The sequence below is a fragment of the Dendropsophus ebraccatus genome, chromosome 10 (genome assembly GCF_027789765.1).
Source record: "Dendropsophus ebraccatus isolate aDenEbr1 chromosome 10, aDenEbr1.pat, whole genome shotgun sequence".
Lineage (NCBI taxonomy): Eukaryota > Metazoa > Chordata > Amphibia > Anura > Hylidae > Dendropsophus > Dendropsophus ebraccatus.
This window is the reverse complement of record NC_091463.1, coordinates 46176849-46200888: the sequence shown is the minus strand read 5'-3', so window position 1 is coordinate 46200888 and position 24040 is coordinate 46176849. Positions and strand designations below refer to the sequence as shown.

The 24040-nt window shown below is 45.0% G+C and overlaps 1 protein-coding gene across 1 annotated transcript in view; it reads right to left on the bottom strand.

Moving 5' to 3' along the window:
* Nucleotides 1-7995: 7995 nt before the first annotated feature.
* The window catches only part of GCNA (germ cell nuclear acidic peptidase), a 39844-nt gene continuing 23799 nt past the window's right edge, over nucleotides 7996-24040 (bottom strand). The window contains exons 8-12 of the mRNA XM_069985978.1: nucleotides 17118-17259; nucleotides 16812-16956; nucleotides 11678-11813; nucleotides 10752-10956; nucleotides 7996-8431 (exon numbers count right to left, since the gene is read on the bottom strand). Coding sequence (XP_069842079.1) covers nucleotides 8185-8431; nucleotides 10752-10956; nucleotides 11678-11813; nucleotides 16812-16956; nucleotides 17118-17259 — 875 coding nt within the window. The 3' untranslated portion in view covers nucleotides 7996-8184. The remainder of the gene's footprint in view (nucleotides 8432-10751; nucleotides 10957-11677; nucleotides 11814-16811; nucleotides 16957-17117; nucleotides 17260-24040) is intronic.

Genomic DNA, 24040 nt, shown 5'->3' with positions numbered 1-24040 from the left:
CAATTCCCACCTTGTTGACGGCAGTCAAGCTTCGGACAAGCCTGCCCTCTTGAGTTATTAACTGAGGGTATACAGAAGCCTCCAGATTATTCCTATGGAATTAGCGCCATGCTTTTAGATAATATAAGAGGCCATCATGAAACCAGAGACTTGCTACTTGCAAGATTTTTAGACTCTGCCCACACCTGGCAGGGACGCTGGGAGTAATCTCTGCTACTCTGTGTCAGTAGCTGGGGAGACTGGGAGAGTTCCCAGAAGATTCTTAGGCAGGGGGCTCACCATTGTGAACCATGCCCTCTTGGGTCAATAGGGGCAAATGAGGCTGACCAAGGCCCAACCTTGTCTCAGATTCTGCAAGACTCTGGGCTTTTTAGGAGTGAGGAAAAAAGGTTTTCCAATTTGAACCTTGAATAGGAATAGGTCTATCCTCCATGCGATTTTCCAGAAAGCTTCTGGTCCAGAGACCGTTCCTCCGACAGGGTTACATCGCAGCATAGATTGCCAGCAGACAAAATGCCCCTGCCTCCAGTAGTGCCCCTATAAAGATCGGTATGCGCCATCCTAGATGCGGTTTTGATCTTATACTGATAGCTTACCATAGATTGGTGTGCTGGAGTGGACTAGTATTCCCTTCATATGTTGGATGCCAGCAACATCTCTGATGGGGATTAAGGCTCCTTTGCCAGTTGCTCATACAAGCGCCCCACTGCTTGATATATCAATGGTTTTCTCTACCCACTTCATTGGGAGACTGCTGCCATTGAGCAGGAAAAGCTATCCTTGTCTCTGGGTGTTATTTCCAGTGTAGACATAAGACCCAAGGGTATCAGATGAAGTGACAGCAACTGGGGAGTGCTGAGAACCCCGACTTGTGTCAACTTCTGTAATCTCTCTGGAGGAAGAAAGTCACAGACTGGGGATCTATTCTCCTCCTTAGGAATTGTTCGATGCCAGAAAACAATGATGAGCTTCAATTTTCTCAAACAGTCAAAGTACAATAGACATCCTCTTGGTGACTGTAGATGGAGCCAAGATTATTCCAGACAGAAGGGCTGTAAATTGAAAAGAATGCCAATTGCCTTGTACAAAAGGTCTTGATGTAAAGGAATATGCAGCTTTTGTCTGTAGACAGGTACATGCGGGTATACATGGCCAGATAACGTCCTTCTTCTAGGAGGGAACTACAGAGCATAAATCCTCCATACAACCGCCTTCTCAGAGGAGGCTGTATACAGGTACATGCAGGTATACCTGGTCACATAACATCCTTCTTCTAGGAGGGACCTACAGATCATAGATCCTACATACAGCACCTTCCTCAGAGGAGGCTGTATACAGGTATACACCGTCAGATAACATCCCTCTAGGAGGGACCCACAGATCAAAATTCAATATGGTAGCCTTTCCTATCATATAACACTGGTACAGACCTCTCTCATTATGGAAATAAATTGTCAGAAAAGACGTAGTCACAAGTTCTTGTCCCCATCCCCAAGGCCTCAGAGACGTCTGGTCCTTCTTGTGCAGGATTCTTTCCTTTACCTTCCATACTAGAATTCCTACGGAATGTGGAACAAAGTAGAAGTTCCTTCTCTTATTAGACTTTCATGAGAATGTCCAATACAGATCCAACTATCTTTATATTGGAGTGAACATCTGCCCCCTTACAACGAAGGACCAGTCTCCAAACTGTGGGGATCGGGCAGCCAAGTATACTGCTCAGCTATAGTAATATAGACATTTATTTTATTTATTTATTTTTATTTATTTATTTATTTATTATTATTTTTTTTAAATTACTAAGAAATTTTTTTTTTTTTTTTTTTGAACAAGGACTTTGTGCGTCTGAAGGAGCCATGACCTCGGACTCCATCCAGTTCAGCCTGTAGATTATCATTCAGATGTAAAATCTTAAGCAGTCATTGTCTCTTCTGAGAAAAAGTTGCAATCCACAAATGAATTCTCTGCCACCTTAAAGTGGAATCTTGCAGGATCTGTACGCCAAGAAAGCTTTTTCCCCAGAAGTTCTGTTACCAGAATCCTGCTACATCCAAGGATGGAAGTTGTGCTAGACTGACCGGCCGACTAACAGACTAGTGCAGAGTGCCTGGAATCAGACACACAGGTGCACTGAATATGCAACCAGCAATCCTAAAGCAGTGTTCACACATAGCAGCTTCATAGTTTTACTGCATCCTTCAGTACACAGAAGCTCCATAGGGTCACTGCATCATCTGATATCAGTATTACAGAGTGTAACTAGACAGCAGGTGTACACAGTATTACAGAGTAATTAGACTGTAGGTATATACAGTACACATCCAGCATCTCTAAGAATGTAGCTTCATAGGTCACTGCATTATCTGATAACAGTACTAATCAGATAGTACACAGATGTACACATCTACAATCCTAAGGCCATGTTCACACACAGTAGCTTTACTGCATTCTTAAATAGCAGCACTGGAGCAGCGCAAAAAAGCTCCATAGAATCACTGCATCATCTGATGGCGGTATTAGGGAAAGTAATCAGATAGCAGGTGTATCCAGTACACATCCAGCAGCTCTAAGCATGTGCTCACACACATAGCTCCATATGGTCACTATATAATCTGATAGCAGTATTAGGGAAAGTAATTAGATAGATGTATCCAGTACACAACTAGCAACTCTAAGGCTGTGTTCACACACAGTAGCTTCATAGGGCACTGCATCATCTGATAGCAGTATAGTGAAAGAAATCAGACAGCAGGTGTTACACAGTACACTACAATTCTAAGGCAATGTTCACACACAGTGGCTTCATAACTTCACTGCATTCTTAAATAGCAGCACACAGAAGGTCCACATGATAACCATCATCTGATAGCAGTATTAGTCAAGGTAATTAAACAGCAGGTGTACATAGTACACGACTAAATTCTAAGGCAGTGTTCACACACAGTAGCTTCACTGCATTCTTAAATGTCAGCACACAGAAGGTCCACATGATCACTATATCATCTGATAGCAGTATAGTGAAAGTAAATAGACAGCAGGTGTATAGTATACAACTAACAATTCTAAGGCCGTGTTCATACACAGTAGCTTCACTGCATTCTTAAATGGCAGCACTGGAGTAGCACACAGACGCTCCATAGGGTGACTGCGTCATCTGTTAGCAGTATTAGTGAAAGTTATTAGACAGGAGGTGTATCTACCACTACACGATAACTCTAAGGCTGTGTTCATACACAGTTTTATAGCTTCATTGTATCATCTGATAGAAATACTGGAAAAGTAATCAGACCGCAGGTATACACACTACACAACTACAATTCTAAGGCTGTGTTCACACACACAATTTCACTGCATCATCTGGTAGCAGTACTATAGAAAGTAATTAGTCAGCAGGTGTTCACAATGCACAAATAGCAGCTCTAGGGTTGTGTGCACACACAAACACACAGTTTTATAGCTTCACTGCATCATCCGATGGCAGTACTATAGAAAGTAATGAGGCAACAGGTGTACACAATTAGCAGCTCTAGGGCTGTGTTCACATACAGTTTCAGAGCTTCACTGCATCATCTGGTAGCAGTACTATAGCAAGTAATCAGGCAGCAGGTGTGCACACTGCACAACTAGCAGCTCTAGGGTTGTGTGCACACAGTTTTATAGCTTCATTGCATCATCTGGTAGCAGTGCTATAGAAAGTAATCAGGCAGTAGGTGTGCACAATTAGCAGCTCTAGGGCTGTGTTCACATACAGTTTCAGAGCTTCACTGCATCATCTGGTAGCAGTGCTATAGAAAGTAATCAGGCAGTAGGTGTGCACACTGCACAACTAACAGCTCTAGGGTTGTGTGCACACACAAACACACAGTTTTATAGCTTCACTGCATCATCCGATGGCAGTACTATAGAAAGTAATGAGGCAACAGGTGTACACAATTAGCAGCTCTAGGGCTGTGTTCACACACATACACAGTTTCATTGTAGCAGTACTGGAGAAAATTATGAGACAGCAGGTGTACTAAATACCCAACTAGCAGCTTTAAAGCTGTGTTCATGTATACTCACTATAGTTACATAGGTCACTCATATAGTGAAGCAGTCTAACAGGACTTGCACAACCAATGTTAAAAAAAGTGAAAAACATTGAAACGAAACATTTGAGGCATAAAAGCCTCATACAACATATATATATATATATCCAATAATCCTCCTGATACACATGCCAGGCTTCCAGCTCAAAAGAAAAAACAGCATATCTTACCTTGCTGAAGTATCAAGAAACATTAGCAGCCACCCAGGTGAGGACACAGGTCTGGCAGCACCATGATACTTACTGCAGCAGCTTCCTGGCTTCCCTCACACAGCGGCTTCATACAGCAGAGAAGCTGAGCGATAACTCTACTAAAAAGTAAATAATCTCCTCTCTGATACAGCAGAGCAGGAAAAAACAACATTTCTATAAATTTCCCCTCTCCACACGACCATGTGGAAAGGAAGAATCTTTGGAAAGGAAAGTCAGACACAAACATAGGCCTGAGCCTGCTTCCCTCTCCTACCACCTGTCCCACAGGAGGACAGAAAAAAACACAAGGAGGAGGGGTCTGTATGGCCTTCTTATAGGGCTCCTAATCAATCTTTTATTAGTACCATCTGTCCTACCATTGCAGGAAGATAGGATCTTCCCCATTTGTGCTGCTGCTGAGGACGTAAGGGAAAGACGTATTATAAGGTAGGGGCTGAGAACACTTGTTACATAACATGTGTCTCTCCTTCCTTCTCCTCTTTCTCCCTAAAATCAGCAACATAGGGAATCCTGCATCAGCGATAGAAGGATCAAACTGGAAGGGGATGATACGTCCTGCAAAGACACCATCATGATGCTGAAGTGCCACGCCCTCTACCAGCCACCCCTGGGAGTGCAGTTAAAGCCTCTGGATCCCCTGATGAGTAGTACAGCACCTCAGATCGGCATATCAGGTGGCAGGGGATAGAAATTTTCACAAAATGGCATAGGATAGGCACCCAAAAAGAAAACGCCATAAAACAAAAAAATACCAGGTAATTCTGAAGAAAAAAAAACACACTTTGTTTTTGTTTCTATGGGTATTTTATGGAGCTAGTCTATTGCCTAATTCAGTTCAACTGTTTTAGTTAATTAATCATTGTTTCTTCTGTCTAGTAGGTTGTAATAATAAGTTGTTACCAGAGATGTTGTTATCTGTGCTGCCCAAGGACCGGAAGTGGGAATAAACCCCTGCCCCTCTGTGATGTGGCTTCATTAGAATCAATGAAGCCATGTCAAAGAGAGCCGCGGGTTTCCTCCCACTGAGGGCAGGCCAACCCGCCTCCAGTGTTTCAGCCCAGGCCGATGCCCAGTAATAGTCCGGCGTGGGAATCGGGCCACTGTTCAAGAAAAAGAACCGCAGCACAGGCGCCATTTTATTGATATGCTACACTTGATGGTACATGAACATGGAGAATTATCCATAGCAATATAAAGAAAACAATTTCTCTTATCTCTCCTCAGTGGGTCCCAAAAGTGGTAGTGACTAATTGCTCAAACACTAGGCAGATTTCCTTAATAGGTAGCATAAGTGTGGTGTTCTCAGAAGAACCAATTTTCCCAGGACAGTGATGTGTTTTTAAATTATGTTATGATTTATCATTATTACACAGTATTTCTTTTACTAAAACATATTGTTGTTTCACATGCTGCTACAACCTAAGAAAACGCATGATTGATTTGTTGGGTTTTATGGCCCAATAGAGATAAGGTACCACACCTTATCTCTAAGGTGCCATTCCTGAGCAAGCTCTGCACTGCTGGTAGCGCGATCCCGCAGCTGAAACACTTTTAAGAGACAGTACTGGCGCTTGCTGGTCTTTCTTGGGCGCCCTGGAGCCTTTTTGGCAACAATAGAACCTCTCTCCTTGAAGTTCTTGATGATGCGATAGATTGTTAACTGATGTGCAATCTTTCTAGCTGCGATACTCTTCCCTGTTAGGCCATTTTTGTGCAGTGCAATGATGACTGCACGTTATACTTTAGAGATAACCATGGTTAACAGAAGAGAAACAATGATGCCTAGCACCAGCCTCCTTTTAAAGTGTCCAGTGATGTCATTCTTACTTAATCATGACAGACTGATTTCCAGCCCTGTCCTCATGAACACCCACACCTGTGTTAATGGAGCAATCACTTAAACTATGTTAGCTGGTCCTTTTAAAGGCAGGGCTGCAATGATGTTGAAATGTCTTTTGGGGGATAAAGTTCATTTTCTAGGCAAATATTGACTTTGCAAGTAATTGCTGTTAAGCTGATCACATTCTGGAGTATATGCAAATTGCCATTTTAAAAACTGAAGCAATATCATTTGTATCATTCTCAAAACTTTTGGCCATGACTGTACAGAGCAATAGATACTCTCTGGAGATATTCCTTCCTAGAGGCATCCTCCATAATAAGGAGGCATCACATGAAACATGGCATGGATTCAATCTAAGCTCTCTTATATTGATGGTTTTTATATCAGCAATTCCCTGCTAATAAGAGGCATAACTGGTTATTACAAATATATTATTTCAGTTTCTTTCCATTTTTCTTCAGGTTAACAATTGCCATATTAGGAAATCAAAAAAGGTACACACTTAAGCACACATTTTTGTAGACAGCAACTTAGCTAGGGTTGTGGTCTAAAAAGTTCTCTTTGGATTGTTCACATTGGACCAGATAACTTTTGAGGGTCTGGGCCAGAGGAGAAGCTCACCCCAAATTGACTGTCATCTAATAACAATGGCTATGTGTATTACTCTGTGATGGTATGTTTCCTCTTCCGCTCCTAGCATAAATGTAACAGTTTGTGTGTGCATGTGGGGTGGGGGGGGGGGGGGGGGGGGAGAGAACACCACATTACAGTAACGGTCCAGACTGATAACTTTGGCCAAACTGGTAGGGGGGTCTTGGATCTACTTTTAAACTGCATTTAGAACTGCACTAAACCTAGAATCAAAGCAATATCAGCACATTTTTCAATCACTCTGGTCTGAAAATTAAAGGGGGGTTTCCAATCTAGGCCTACTTGTCCCCTTTCCACAGAGTTGGCACATGACCTGCAGCTCCATTTATTTTCTATAGAGCTGCCAAAGAGCAGAGTACAGGACTCCATAGAGAAGGAACAGAACTGCAAGTCACACTCCAACCCCACGGCGTAACAAAGGAGCCAGGATGCCGATCTAGAGATCACCGGGGGCACGGAGGTTGGACCCCCGCAATCTCATACTTGTCCCCTAACCTATGGATTGGGGACAAGTAAGTTTAAGTCTGAAAAACTTTAAATATCATCCGCTGAGATTTGGGACATATCAGGTATTAAGAACAGATAATACACTTGATCATCCTACCCATTAAAACTTCTTAAAGAGACACCAGCCTCAAATCCACTGCCAGAAATGCTCCAAAGCTCTAGTCAGACACAAAACATCCATTGGCTTGGAGGCCTCTTCAGCATATGTGCCATATCACCACACCACCTCGCTGTCTACCCTGGGTTTACACTGTGTTGTGAGACAACATGTCACTGGACTGGATTTATCAAGCTGCCTGAAAGTCACAGAGCAAAGCTGTTCCCTTTGCAGCCAATCACAGCTCAGGATCCATTTTACCAGAGTTCGGCAAGATGTAAAATCTGAGCTGCAATTGGTTGATACCAGCAGAGGGGGTCAAGGTACAGATTAGTACACTGAGGGTAGTAAGTCTTCTAGTCTGAAACTGATTCCTGCTGCCATCTCTGTCTGTATCAGGAACTATCCAGAACAGTAGCAAATCCCCAGAGCAACCCGCTCTCCTGCTCTGGAAAGTTTGTGATACAAAGGAGACAGTAATGGTACAAATTGCTTGCTCTTTATTTTAAAAATATTTTCACTAAAATATATTCAGCACCAGTCTAACATCCATTTTGTATATACATATCTAAGCTAACCATACAACAAAAAAAAAACTAAGAAGTTTTTTTTTATTAAATGTTATAAAAAGGCACAAACAAAAACAGATAACTACAAAGACTTACACATCTCTTCAAATGCACAGTCACCTGAAAATTTCACACAATTCATTCTGTTAAATTAACGGAGGCAGATAAGTGTTGACATAACTTCACATTTAAAAAGAAAATCACATTCACAATAAATCTAATTAGAAATTTTTGTCTTGGTGGAAAAATCAGCACTAAGTTTCCGCATCACTTCTGCATGACTCATTCCAGTCATTTCTTTCTTTGCGGACCCATAATTATCTTTAACAAATTTAGCAAATGGAGTAAGCTGATTGACAGAGGGACTTCCATCTTTTCGGGTGGTGGTCTGTAGAACAAGTTTTCCTTTACATAAAGCACAGACAAATTTGTCTGTGTCCAGAGACTTTGAGTGACGTCCAATTCTATGATGTAAGAGGGATCATTGGGTTACTACACACAAGTTAGGCAAGGTATGTTATAGCTAAAGACAAATTGTGAAAAAGTGGTTTTGGAATTTTAATATGTTACTAACTATTCCATAACAAGGGATCAGTTGTGCTTCATAGTAAACATATGGCTTATAGTGCCTAAATAGTAATCTTAGATTATGTAGTGGAAAGTCACAGAAAAATATATATTTCCCTTTCATCCCATTGGCATTACAACAGATGGGGGTATTCTCTCCCCTGTGAGCCCCCAGGACGAAGGAATATTTAATGAAAGTACATAAGGAGCCTGCCTTCCAACCTCCACAGTCTTTTTTTCTTTGTGGACAGAGTAAAGCCTTTTCGGGAAGAAGAAAATCTTCTTGTTTCGTTTCATGGAAAAAAGAAAGGAAAAAAGGCTTCCAAACCTATTTCGAGATGGATCTGTGATTCCATTGGATCATGCTATTCTTCTGTCAACCTTCCACCTCCAGAATTTACTTGCGTGCACTCTATAAGAACAGTCGCTACCAGCTGGGCTGAATGTACCTTAGTGCCCCTTGAGCCTTTTTGCCAATCCACTACCTGGTCATCCTAATCGACCCTTGTTAAACATTATAGAATTAATGATTATTTTTGCTAGATCCATCATCAATGTCTCTGTGCAGAGAAGCCCTCCCAATAGGGATACTACTACCTGCTAATTTCCCATATGTTGTGATGCCAATGGAATTAAAGGGAAGCTAAAATTAAAGGGGTTGGCCACTTTATAGTAAAATAGGTCAGTACAAAGTATTAGTAAGTGTGCTCAATGTATATACTGACAGCAGCTCCCTGTGTACCTCAGAGCTAATATCAGACTCCCCTGGTGCCCTGCTCTGTTTTGTTTTGTTTCAGTCCATAAAATGGCTGACATGGAGGAGCATGTGACCATGCCCTGTCCACTGTGTTCTCCATAGACACATACAGGCTCAGTGGTGGACACAGGGGGGCGGGGCATGGTTACATGCTCCTCCATGTCAGCAATCTCAGGACCAAACCACCACAGAGCAGGGCAGCCCAGCCTGGAGGAGGGGAGTCTGATATTAGCTCTATGAGGTACACAGGGAGCTGCTGTCAGTATATACAGCGAGTACACTTTACTAATACTGTATACTGAACTATTTTACTATAAAGTGGCCAACCCCTTTAATAAGTTAATTTGTTTTCCCTAAGACCCATTCGCATCACAAGGCTCCCTCCCCTATGTGTTTTTGTTACTTATTTGGAGGTTGGGAGGCGGGCTCCTTATATACTTTCTGTAAGAGGGGATTAAAGTTTGTGTTAATCACTTTCATTAAATATTCCTTCGTCCCAGGGGCTCGCAGGGGCAATAATACCCCATATGTTGTGATGCTAAGGGGTCTAATGAAAAACAAATTAACTTAATAGTTTTAACCTACTATATACATCATGTGGGATATAAATAACATTATGTATCATAACAGTTTTTTTAGTTTTAGTTCTGATCGCATATACAGTACATTAAAGTACAGTAGTATTTTAATGGCTGTAAGTGGCAGGCTTTATATATTGTTCTATTGTTGGTCCTGTAACCCCCTTGACCACTGCATCCTAGGGGGCTACTCGACTGCTGTCTTGTTATGCCCTCGAACTCTCAACTGCGAAGCAGTTATGGAGTGTTTGTTGGATCTCTTGGCAAACATGGGCCTTTTGAAGGTCTCTGTAGCTGCCATGTCAGATTTACTAGTATGCTGTCAGATCCGTGATCATACTAGTAAATCTGACATGGCAGCTACAGAGACCTTCAAAAGGCCCATGTTTGCCAAGAGATCCAACAAACACTCCATAACTGCTTTGCAGTTGAGAGTTCAAGGGCATAACAAGACAGCAGTCGAGTAGCCCCCTAGGATGCAGTGGTCAAGGGGGTTACAGGACCAACAATAGAATATATAAAGCCTGCCACTTACAGCCAGTGTCAAGACGCAGATCAGCCAGGATTTCTCATATATAGAGCAAGCTCAGCAGCACATATATGGCTGATTTCACATAAGGATATACTGGATACTCAGTAGTGAGTAGGGTGCTGGCATATTTTTCCCCAAAAGAACACTGCATTGTCTATAAGACTCCCTATGGCATCTAAGTGGTCTCCTCAAAGAAAGTGTCCCCTTAGATGTAGAAAACTCCTAAAATTACTACATTTGTAAAAGTACTTGAGCTCAAAATCTTATTTTTAGTCCATAAAAACTCATTTGAGATCAGCAAGGGTAGACATAACCAATAAATAGATGTGTTAAATAATCGTATAACTTACGTGTTCTTGCAGCGCGAGCATTCGTAGGTGAACTTGTAGTTGATTTCATAGGAGTGACATCGGCTCACCATAGGTAACTCAGGGTGTATAAGTGTGGCCTTTCGAGCATAGAACTTCCAGTACTGCCCGTGCCCATCTCTAACTCCATTAATAAGCCAAGTAGCAGCATGACAAATTTCATGGATTAACGTATCTCGAAGTCGATCTAAGATCAAAATGTACAATACATTTTAAATCCTTAGTCTAAGCTAACCTGCTGCTAGATTCTAATAGGTTAAATATTTATAAGGCAGCATGCTGCAGAAGTCGGTGGTTGGGCAGAGCCTTGCAGAGGGCTACAGTGCTGCCCCCCAGAGCACTAAACTACCCCATTTATATATAAAGAAAAACAATATCTCTTTTTTGGCTCCGTCTAACCTGCTGCTAGATTCACTTTAAAGAGTTACTGTCACACAGACAAGTCTTGATTGGTTGTGGTCTGGGTGTTTAGAACTCACCCAATGACTAGATTTAGCCAATAGAAGTGTGTGACTGAGCGCTTCACTCCCTGGCTCGCTTTCTACCCATCTTGTTGTAGGAAACGGGGGACAGCAGTGGGCTGCAGAGTCAATCACTTAGTGGTGTGATACTTCTGGCTGTATAATGACCAGTGGGAAGTCTGTGACGAGTCATAGTTTGTTTTTTTTAACTAACCGTAACACTTTAAAGAGTTTTCCCTTTAAAACTATACTTACATCACCGACACCAGTCATTACCTGTGGTTTGTTCCGAACATTGATTACCTGCTCTGTTGCTAGAGTAAGTAAACAGAGCCCAGCAGACTAAAGTACTAGCACTGGACACATGGAGTACAGGGTATTTTGTTATTTTATACCAAGGGTAGGCTGTATTTAGGTCAGAGAACACACATGAAAATTGAAACATACCTGCAGAATCACAAACTTTCTCAGATAACTCTATTCTGGCATATCGCTCTAATGTTGGACGTTTCTGCCCTGTAACACAGTATCCAGCTGTCTTTCTCATCTTTTTGTTCCAAGTTATTTCCAAATTTTCAGGAAGCTAAAAACAGGATCATCAAATTATAAAAAACGGGGAAAAATACATGTAAAGTTAAATTCAGTATGGATAAAAAAAAAAAACACACACCACCACCTTTTGTAAACATAGGGCCTGTTCACATCACATTTAGGCCCTATTGTCAGTATATACTCGAAAAAAAAAAAAGTTTCCAGCATGTATGCTGACCGTATTGATAGGCCTTAATTTACCTGACACATGCCAAAAGACTTTCCTTTTGCCATATCTTCAGGATTAGAAAAAGCAGTGCTACTTTCTTGTAATGCTGCACAACCTTGGGACAGGTGTGGTGCTGCTTTTGCAATTCAGCTCCATTTACTGAGCTGTAAAACCACACCCAAACTAAGTAGAGATGCTGTTTCTGGAACAAAGTAACCATGTTTTCAAAAGGTAATTGCACACTATGGAATTACGCAGGGACTTCAAGCGGATTCCGCTGGACGGCCTCCGCTTGAAGTTCCAATCGTTCCATAGGCTCAATGATATTTGCTGGTGGAATCCGATGTCTGCCCAAAGAATTGACATGCGAACTCTTTGGGCGGACAGTGGAATCTGTATGAAGTCTCTGTGGAAATTCCGTAGTGTGCACGCACCCTAATTCTGGAAAAAAAACTTCAATTTCATGTAGCAGCTTTCTGCTTGAAGTATTTTCCAGGTGATGATACCTCTAGTCAGGCTCGGACTGGGCCACCGGGGGGCCGGGGAAACCCCCGGTGGGCCCCGAGCTGGAGTGGGCCCCCTGCTCCTAGGGGGGCCGGGGGCCGCACCTCCCTTTTTAACTGGAAGCGATCACAACAATCGCTTCCAGTTAAATGTAAGCAGTGTTGTGATTGACAGGGCGGGAAGCCTACGGCTTCCCGCCCTGTCAATCACTCTTGTGACCGCAAGCAGAGATTTGCTTACGATCACAAGAGTTACGCAAGCTCCGTTGCGAAGTCCCGGCGGCGCCATCACTGACCTCAGTGTGCGCCGCGGCGGCTAGGACTTCCGGTTCATGCAGCGCATACCGGAAGTCCCAGCCACCGCGGCGCACACTGAGGTCAGTGATGGCGCCGGCGGGACTTCACATCGGAGCTGCTCACCTGTCAGGAGAAGAGAGAAGAGGAGGCCGGCGACCGACGGGGGATCGTGTGGTTAGGTGAGTTGTCTTGTGGTTTTTTTTTATTTTTTATCAGAGGGGGTAAGATAAGGGGGGCTGTATACAGGGGGAGAACAACATAAGGGGGCTGTATACAGGGGGGAGGACAACAGAAGGGGGGCTGTATACAGGGGAGGACAACATAGGGGGGCTGTATACAGGGGGAGAACAACATAAGGGGGGCTATATACAGGGGGAGAACAACATAAGGGGGGCTGTATACAGGGGAGGACAACATAGGGGGGCTGTATACAGGGGGAGAACAACATAAGGGGGGCTATATACAGGGGGAGAACAACATAAGGGGGGCTGTATACAGGGGGAGGACAACATAAGGGGGGCTGTATACAGGGGGAGAACAACATAAGGGGGGCTGTATACAGGGGGAGGACAACATAAGGGGGGCTGTATACAGGGGGAGGACAACATAAGGGGGCTGTATACAGGGGGAGAACAACATAAGGGGGGCTATATACAGGGGGAGGACAACATAAGGGGGGCTATATACAGGGGGAGGACAACATAAGGGGGGCTGTATACAGGGGGAGGACAACATAAGGGGGGCTGTATACAGGGGAGGACAACATAAGGGGCTGTATACAGGGGGAGGGCAACAGAAGGGGGGCTGTATACAGGGGAGGACAACATAAGGGGTCTGTATACAGGGGAGGACAAGAAGGGGGTCTGTATACAGGGGGAGGACAACATGAGGGGGGCTATATACAGGGGGAGGACAACATAAGGGGGGCTATATACAGGGGGAGGACAACATAAGGGGGGCTGTATACAGGGGGAGGACAACTTAAGGGGGGGCTATATACAGGGGAGGACAACATAAGGGGGGCTGTATACAGGTAAGGACAACATAAGGGGCTATAAACAGGGGCAGGACAACATAAGGGGGGCTGTATACAGGTAAGGACAACATAAGGGGCTATAAACAGGGGCAGGACAACATAAGGGGGGCTGTATACAGGGGGAGAACAACATAAGGGGGGCTGGATACAGGGGGAGGACAACATAAGGGGGTATATACAGGGGCAGGACAACATAAGGGGGTATGTATACAGGGGGAGGACAACATAAGGGGGTATGTATACAGGGGGAGGACAACATAAGGGGGGCTATATACAGGGGGAGGACAACATAAGGGGGGCTGTATACAGGGGGAGGACAACATAAGGGGGTATATACAGGGGCAGGACAACATAAGGGGGTATGTATACAGGGGGAGGACAACATAAGGGGGTATGTATACAGGGGGAGGACAACATGAGGGGGGCTATATACAGAGGGAGGACAACATAAGGGGGGCTGTATACAGGGAAGGACAACATAAGGGGGGCTGTATACAGGGAAGGACAACATAAGGGGGGCTGTATACAGGGAAGGACAACATAAGGGGCTGTATACAGGGGGAGGACAACATAAAGGGGTCTGTATACAGGGGGGGGACAACATAAGGGGTTATATACAGGGGCAGGACAACATAAGGGTGGTATATACAGGGGAGGACAACATAAGGGGCTGTATACAGGGGGAGAACAACATAAGGGGGGCTGTATACAGGGAAGGACAACATAAGGGGGGCTATATACAGGGGGAGGACAACATAAGGGGGGCTGTATACAGGGGGAGAACAACATAAGGGGGCTGTATACAGGGGGAGGACAACATAAGGGGGGCTGTATACAGGGGGAGGACAACACAAGGGGGCTGTATACAGGGGGAGGACAACACAAGGGGGGCTGTATACAGGGAAGGACAACATAAGGGGGGTATATACAGGGAAGGACAACATAAGGGGCTGTATACAGGGGGAGGACAACATAAGGGGCTATAAACAGGGGGAGGACAACATAAGGGGCTGTATACAGGGGGAGGACAACATAAGGGGCTGTATACAGGGGAGGACAACATAAGGGGCTGTATACAGGGGAAGGAAAACTTAAGGGGGCTATATGGGGCAAGGACAACATAAGGGGGCTATACGGGGGAATAGACAACATAAGGAGCTATATGGGGGGTAGGGATGGCCAACATAAGGGGGCTATCTATATGGGGGGATGGATAACACAAGCGGCCCAGTTATAAGGGGGATAACACAGGGAGACATCTATAAGGGACACTGGATGGGGGCAATTTATAAGGAGGACAACACTGAGGAGGCATCTATAAAGGGCACTACACAGAGGGGGACAACAATGGGGGGCATCTATAAGGTTAACTATACTGGGTGCGGTGTGTATACAATAGGCTATAGGGGGCATCTACTTTAGTGGACTACACAGAGGGGTCATCTATAAGGGGACTACACAGAGGGGGCCATATACTATAGGGCAGGAATAGGGAACCTTGGATCTCCAGCTGTTGCAGTTGTTGCAGGCATGAAGGGAGTTGTAGTTTTGCAACAGCTGGAGAGCCAAGGTTCCCTACCCCTGATAATAGGGAATGCACAGAGGTTGTCATCTACTGTGTCATCTAGGGATTACACAGAGGGGGATCTCTACTATAGTAGAGGCACACAGGGACACAGGGCCATCTATATGGAGGACTGAACAAGGGGCCATCTACAAGGTGTGTGCACAATATATATATGTATATATATATGAACACACACACAATAGTCAGGGCTAACCACTGAGAGAAGGTGTAAAGAGGCCAATACAGATGTGCAGTGTGTAGAGAGATGAGGATGGTGACAGAGTGTGGAGCCTAATATGTATGTCTGGCAGATTCTGTGGATTCGTGGCTCGGAGAAGTTCTCATAACGGCCCAGGACAGATGGAGAAGTAGATGAAAAGGGAAGAACTCCGATCAGAGAAGACGTCCCCTGTGAGTCACTAAATCTATGTGCACTGTAACGTATATAGTGTAGAGCTGGGGCTACCTCTGTATGACTGTATGAGGGGATATTGATCTTTGTTCAGAGGATTTTATTCAGTAGCAGCTGGGGTGTTAGTCAGTAAATGGCGGTGTTAGTCAGTATGTGGGGGTATTATTTGTTACTTGTAATCTGGTGCGGTGTTCATTGGTCTTAGTATACCAGATTTGGTCAGTAACAATATGGTGGTGATGGTTGTGGTGTGGCGGTAATATTTCCCCCTTGTGTACTGGTAATATTGGTCTCAGTATACAGGATTTGGTCAGTAACAGTATAGCGGTAATATGTATGGTGATACTATTTCCCTCCTGTATACTGGTTTATTGGTAATATCGGTCTTGATATACAGGATTTGGTCAGTTACTGTATAGCGGTAATATGTGTGGGGATATTTGCTCTTTATATACTGGTGTTATTGGTAGCATACAGTGTTATCATGCAAAGAAAATTGTCTTATAGCGCGATTACACCGGCCAATAATCGGTAACAAGTGCTCCTAGGAAGTCTATTCAGCCGATGATCGGCCCATGTAAAAGTGCCAGAGATCAGCTGACATGCCAGCAAATGCCCCATAGTCGGCTGATTTGATCTTTTGTGCGGCTAAGATCATTGCTGTCGGCTGCACATCTCTATATATTCCTGCCCTGCTGATTAGCAATCGTTTGCAGCCCTACACTGCCCCATATCACGCCGTGTTAATGTACCTTTATTAATGTTACCATAGATAAGTGCGGTGGCAGAAGGGTGGGCCCCAAGAATGATTTCCCCTGGTGGGCCAAGGCACTCCAGTCCGACACTGCCTCTAGTCCAAGTCCAAGAACAGAGGAGAAAAGAGCCTCATACCGTTACATACTCACTGGTATCAGTCAGTTCCATCCCCAGCGAGGAAAGCGGACATACTACCACTCTATGGGGACATTTAGCATAGTGCATAAACCATTGTTTTGCAACAGTATACCTTCTGCTCAAATATTGTTTTGTTGTACAATCTGTACAATTGCACTGTCAACTCATGTTTTTTCTGCTTGAAGCTCTTCACATATATAGATGTTGAACAGGAGAGATCTTGAAGGAAGCAGCCTTCTACTTTACACATACGTCCCCTAATAAAACAGAAGAACAGCGTTATTGTCCGAGCTTACAAAACAGGTATTGTACTTACCAGCCTTTAACAGGAAACCCCTGCCTCCACTAGATCGGAGTACGTTTATAAACAGCAGTGTTCTTGGTTATGACATTAGGTGCTCTTTATATGGCAACTCACGTTTTATCTGCAGAAGTCCTTTCCACAGAGTGAACTGGCTCTTTATCTTTACAGAAATATGGGCTTGAGAGCACGTCTGTCTGTGATTTGGGTTTTCTTGCCTTAGTGTTTGTTAGATCAAAGCATGGGACTTTTATTGGTTCTATAAGTACAGACATACAGAAATATTAGTAAAGCCGTAAAAGCAAATGTTATTTAATGTTGATATAAAGTCACAAATTTAACCAAGTAGGTATATATAAATAGTGTGTCTTAGAAGTAATGGGGACCTAAAGATGTGACATGAGGACCCCCGGGGTGGGGGCAAGCGTGGTAGGAGCTGAGTAGTACACTAGCCCATTTTTTTTTAATCTAAGTGACTTCTCTAGCATTCAATAAAGAAAAAACCTAAGGGATTTTTCAAACGAATGCCTGCCTTTATATTAAAGTACATTACTAAAGGTTAGGCATTTTAGAATATTTTTTACATTAACACAGTTCTAGTACAGAAAATAATGGCATATGATTTAAAAGAAAGTCATAGCGTACCTAATGTTTCCTCACCTGATTGAGGTGTAGCCGCTCCTCGTCTTCCACTATGTTGGAAGTTTGGGAAACTATGGATTAGAATAGGGATCATGCACGGAATCAATCCAGCATGGTTGTATCCATAGATACCCGAACCTCTGCCAGCACATGCACACTGATCAATTAAGGAAGGATTAAAAATTAAAAACTAGGGGCGTGGCCTGGCAATGGTAGGGTGAAGACGTGCGGCAGGAGAGCTCCGGTGACGGGACGCACATTACCTGGATTCTAAGCGGCACCGCTCACCCCTCAGCGCCCCGATGCAGCAGGGAAAGAAGGGGGGCACCTCACGGACGCAGCGCACCCGTTCTTCTACGGCCCCGAACCCCATGGACCGGTTTCTGACGGGGGAAACAGCGCGCCGCGCACACAAGCAGCCTGAATTGCAGATGGCTGCAGGCTCTCCTCGGACAGCAGACCGCGGCTCCTCTGGCACCCAGCGCTCTCCCGGAACGGCAGCATCCGCTTCTCCATCTTCCTCATGTGCCTCAGGTCAGTCGGGCAGCCCCTCAGCACACTCTCCGGAGGCGGCCCCACGTGTGCCTCCCGCTCAGGGAAAAGAGCGCGCACCCTTGCCGCCGCCATCTTTGATAGCTCCCCTCTCCCCCCTGGCGCCGCCATTTGTTGCTCAGGCGGCCGCCCCACAAGAGATTATGAGCAGCTCAGGCACTGCACCTGCTGCTGCTGTTCAGTGGAGCTGGGAAGATCACGTTAAATCTCTTCCCACAGAAGCTGAAATGGAACTGTTCATGGAGAGGCTGGAAAACTCATAAAAGAGAAGTGGGGGTTTTGAGAGCAGACTTTGCTGTTATTGATGCCAAAGTGCAGGATCTGAGCACAGACCACATGGCGCTATGCGGCACTGTTGAGGATTTACAAGCTACTGTGGCCACCCAGGAGCTCCATATTAAACAGTTGTACAGGTTCCAGGATGATTTAGAAAATAGGAACCGGCGGAACAATGTGAGAATCAGGGGGCTGCCTGAGACCTATAAAGCAGCAGATCTAATCCCTACACTACAGAAGTGCTTTAGTGCATTGTTAGACAGGCCTATAGGAGATGACTTTGAAATGGATCGTGCTCACAGGGCCTTGGGCCCCATGAACCCTGATACTTCCAGACCAAGAGACATTATTTGTCGCCTCCACCATTACAGATTTAAGGAGGAGTTAATGCGGGCGGCTAGGAACCTCGACTGTGTAGACTGTGATGGGCATCGTCTCATATTTCTACAAGACTTATCCAGGGCTACTTTGGCTCAGCGTCGCTCCCTGCGTCCTTTACTGGAAGCTTTGAGAGAGAGAGATATTCCTTACGCTTGGGGGTTCCCGTTCCATTTGATTGTACGACGTAATGGCAGACGCCTGGAACTGCGTGAACCCGAGGACTTGCCGGCCTTCCTGACTGCATTGAACCTGCCCGCGATTTCTCTACCTGATTGGGGTTATCTGCCTCCTCTTCCTGCTACGTTGCAAGCTGTGCATGATTGATGATCCAGGACTTTGAGTAGTGATTAGTGTTCTGCTGGGATGGGCCTTTGCCTTGCAATGCTTATTAGTTCAATGTACATCATACTGTTACCATATGATTGCCATACTGTTGTGTGGGAAGTTTGTATGTCTGTTCAGGGTTGCGGGCTCCGGTCATATATTCCAGCCACTGCCTGCGTGTTTGTTTGGTTATTGCAGAGTGGGGTGAGAATGGTTGCTCATGTTTTTGCACTTATGGGGTGTGTCCCGTCCTGGTCTCCTGCTCCCTCTATTGCCAGTTACTCCCTCCTTAGGGTGACGCGTGAGCGTCTTTTGTTTTCCCCTTTTGGGTATTTTTACTGCACGTATTAGTCGCGTGCAGTCGAAGGCTCGCATGTGTGCGGCCTTTCTATTTGTCTTTGTTCTATATTCTTTGTCTTTGTTTGTCGTTTCTGTTCCCCACTTGTTTCTCCCTTCCCTCCTCTCCCTCTCCCCCTCCCCCCTTGGTCTTTTGGTTTTGTCTTGCTCTGCTTGCTCTTCCCTCTAGGTTTCTCTCAGGATGTCTGCCCCTTCCATAAAGCTGGCTTCCATGAACGTCCGTGGCTTCAACGTCCCTGAAAAGAGGTCTCAAATCACCTATGCAATGCACAAACAAAAAGGTACAGATCTTACTGTTACAGGAAACACACTTTAAAACTGGTCACGTCCCGGGCATGCGCACTAGACACTACAATGTATGGCTGCACAGCTCTACCCCTGAAGCAAAATGTAAGGGGGTGTCTATTGCTATTCATAGGTCGCTTCAACATGTGCTCTTGGATTCTCTGATCTGCCCCAATGGTAGGTTCATCTTTCTCAAATTAGATATTCTGGGAAAGACTTACACAATCGGGAATGTTTATCTGCCTAACTCCAACCAGGATAAAGCATTTCTGGACATCTGTAAGAGGGTGGACTCTTTCATAGAGGGAACGTTTGTGTTAGGGGGCGACTTTAATGTGGTTCTCGACCCCTCCATGGATACTTCCACGGGTCGGTCCTCAGTGGCTAGATCTTCTGTGGCCAAGATTCAGTCAGCCTTGCGTTCTTATAGATTGGTAGATGTGTGGCGGTTATTGCATCCTAGAGATAAGGATTTTACCCATTTCTCGGCTGCCCATAACTCATATGGCCGATTAGACATGTTTTTTTATCCCGCATTCGGCTCTACTGTTTCATCCTTCGGCGACTATTGGAACGGCGATCTGGTCGGATCATTCCCCCATTTTCCTCACGCTGGCTCTTCCTGGGCTGGTCCCGAAAGAGTGGACGTGGCGGCTCAATGAGTCGTTGCTGAAAGACGTGGCCTGTAAAGCTGCTATAGAACGAACAATTACACAGTTTCTGGATTCCCATGGTCATGATCCCACACCATTGCCGTTCCAGTGGGAAGCTTTGAAATGTGTCGTTAGGGGGGAACTCATTAAACAAGGGGCCAGGCTGAAGCGTGAATATGGGTCTCAAATCCAAAAGTTGTTAGCACGACTTGAGGAGCTGTCAGCTTTGCACAAACGGGTGGGATCAGATGAGAACTTGCTGGCGCTTACAACTGCTAAGGAAAAGCTACGTGACTTGTTGTTGCGCAAAACACTATGGCAGAAGGAGAGGTTGCGTAGTTTCCAATACGAGCATGCTAACAAGAGTGGTCGTGCGCTAGCGCGCTTGCTTCACCCGAAATCAACTTCCACTTACATCCCCTCTATTCAGTCGTCTGAACATGGGACGGTGTTCCACCCTAGGCAGATTGCAGATCAATTTCAATCCTTCTTTTCCTCTCTTTACAACATTAAAGGTCGGTATGAGGATTTACCCTTGCCTGCCTTGGATGCTAAATTGTTGGATTACATGAATGATACTGCTCTGCCCCGGGTGGATCCTGAATGCGTAGACGCAATGGACTCCGACTTCACGGAGATTGAAGTAGACGCAATCATTCAATCTCTGAAAGGGGGTAAAAGTCCTGGCCCTGACGGCTTCACGGTGGCATTTTATAAAGCATTTAAACCCCTTCTTTTGCCTTTTATGACCAGGTGTTTCAACGCGGTGTCTCCCACTTGTCCCTTCCCGAAACAGGCCTTAGAGGCCCACATAGTGGTCTTGCCCAAGCCCAATAAAGATCCCAAATTTTGTGGGAATTATCGTCCCATATCACTTATTAATTGTGACCTGAAAATCTATTCAAAGGTCTTAGCAACCCGGTTGGGCAGTCTCATACCTGCACTCATTCATGGGGATCAGGTTGGGTTTGTGCAGGGCAGGGAGGCGAGGGACAACACCCTGCGCACCATTGGTTTAATTTCCTATGCGGGACGTGAGGGGCTTCCAATGTGCCTAGTGTCGGTTGATGCTGAAAAGGCTTTTGATAGGGTACATTGGAGGTTCCTCAGAGCCTCTCTGACGCAGGTTGGTCTGGGCTCTGGTTTTATTGATAGAGTCATGGCACTTTATTCTCTTCCGTCTGCGCGGGTGAGAGTAAACGGGATTCTTTCTGACTCCTTTTCCATTCACAATGGGACTCGTCAGGGCTGTCCCCTGTCTCCCCTATTATATATCCTCACCATGGAACACCTGGCCATAGCATTAAGGAAGAATCCGGATGTGGTGGGACGCAGGGTGGGTAGGGATCAACACAAGTTAGCTTTATATGCGGACGACTTATTGCTCTATATCTCTTCCCCATTCGTCTCACTGCCATCGGTTTTGAAAGAATTTGATAGATTTGGATCACTGAGTAATTTTAAAGTGAACATGTCCAAATCGGAAGTGTTGAATGTCTCGTTGCCAACTGCGGACGTTGCCGCATTGCAACATGCTTTCACATTCCGATGGCAGTCAGAAAGTATTACCTATCTGGGTATTCAGGTCCCGTCCGTACTACACCGTCTTTATTCATTAAATTATTTGCCCATGCAACAGCGTATCTTGTCTGAACTGCAACACTATATGCATAAACCGACCTCGTGGTTTGGGCGTATGCATGTTATAAAGATGGACATATTGCCAAAACTTCTTTACCTATTCCAGACGGTCCCTATTAGTGTGTCTCCCAGTTTTTTTAGAACTCTGCAGCGAGCTATATCCAAATTTGTGTGGAACTCTTGCCGGCCGCGGATCAGATTTTCCACGCTCACTAAACACAGGAACAGAGGCGGGACTGGCTTACCTGACCTAAAGATTTATCATGCGGCTGCAACTCTGGTAAGGGTGTTAGATTGGTCTAGGAGTGACACGATTAAACGGTGGGTCAAACTAGAGCAGGCTTTGGCTCCGATTGATCTCAGACTGGCCCCCTGGTTGACCCCCATAGATGGATTGCCCGCCATGTCAGAATGGCCTTTATTAGTGTCTCATACCCTCCATGTTTGGGATCACTGGGTTTCCAAACATCGCATCTCTCTCAGACCAGGCCCGATGACTCCGCTCCTCCGCAATCCGGCATTCGCCCCTGGCTTCTCGGCGTCTAGATTTTTAATCTGGTCCTCTGAGGCAATGCCCCGTCTTAGAGACGTGGTGGTAAATGGTTCTATACCTGGGCTGGCTTCCTTGGGGGCTGGGTGTCCTGGAGTTAACCTTTCCTGGTTGGAGTTGGAACAGGTGCAATCGTTCTTCAGATGTTTATTTACTGAAACAGCTTATTCTCCGGAACTCACCGAGTTTGATGATCTATTCTTGTTGAGCACTGGTGTTCCACATGCTATATCAGTGCTATATCAGCTCCTACTGCACAAATGCAATAGTGATCCACCACTGTTCTTCACGAAATGGGAGGAGGACCTGGGGATTACATTTGATGAAAGCTCGAAACTAAAAATTTGCACTTTGACCCATGGTTTATCCTTGGCATCAAAGGCTAAAGAGAAAAATTATAAAATCTTAGCTCGTTGGTATTTTTGTCCCGTACGTCTTCATCAAATGTACGCCTCGGCGTCAGACTTATGTTGGCGGTGCGAAGCCGCGGTTGGGTCCATGCTCCATATCTGGTGGGAATGCCCAGCCATTCGGGAATTCTGGGGGAAAGTTTTGAGGGTGTATGAGATCTACTCGAGCAAAAGAATTACTAACTCCCCACAAGTCACCCTCCTATCGTTGCTCCCGGGTTCTCTTAGTCAGATCAAGAAAGGGATTCTGAGACACATGTTGACCGCTGCACGCATGGTGATACCTAGACATTGGAAAACTCCAGTAATACCTTCTCTAGCCGAATGGGTATCAGAACTGAGAGACATTGGTCGTATGGAGGAAATAGTGGCTGATGCGCATGACCGGTCGGACAGGTTTGACCTGATATGGCTACCTTGGCGGACGTTCATGGACTCCGAGAGTTTCCTAAATTGCGTTGGTGGTCAGGATCATTGAGCAGAGCTGTTTTGCTTTTCTTCCCCTCTCTCCCCCGATTTCCCTCCCCCACCTAGTGTGTGTTGTCTGGTTTGTCTTTTCTATTCTTCCTATTTCTCGGTCTACAATTGTGTTCGAGTGTCAGTTGAGCGCCAATATATGTCATACTATCTGTCAGTTGAGAGTTTATATTCGTCTTGTAGATGTTCTATATTTTTACGAAAATGTGGGTTCAATGGTTTATGAGACAGCTAATGTGTGGACGAAACCGGTGGTCATTTTAGCTGCAGTTTCCTGATGGATTACCATGGTTGTCCTTTTTGTTATTGTTTTGTATTCTCTGCATTATATGTTGGAATGTTCCATATTCGCTATCTGTGAACCCCTTAATAAAAACAGATTGAACATAAAAATTAAAAACTAAATATTCAAGTTCTAACCCCTGTATTCTTATTTTTACCTCATTTATGAAACTGGGGTGCACTCACTTTCACTCTGGGATCTGAGATTTG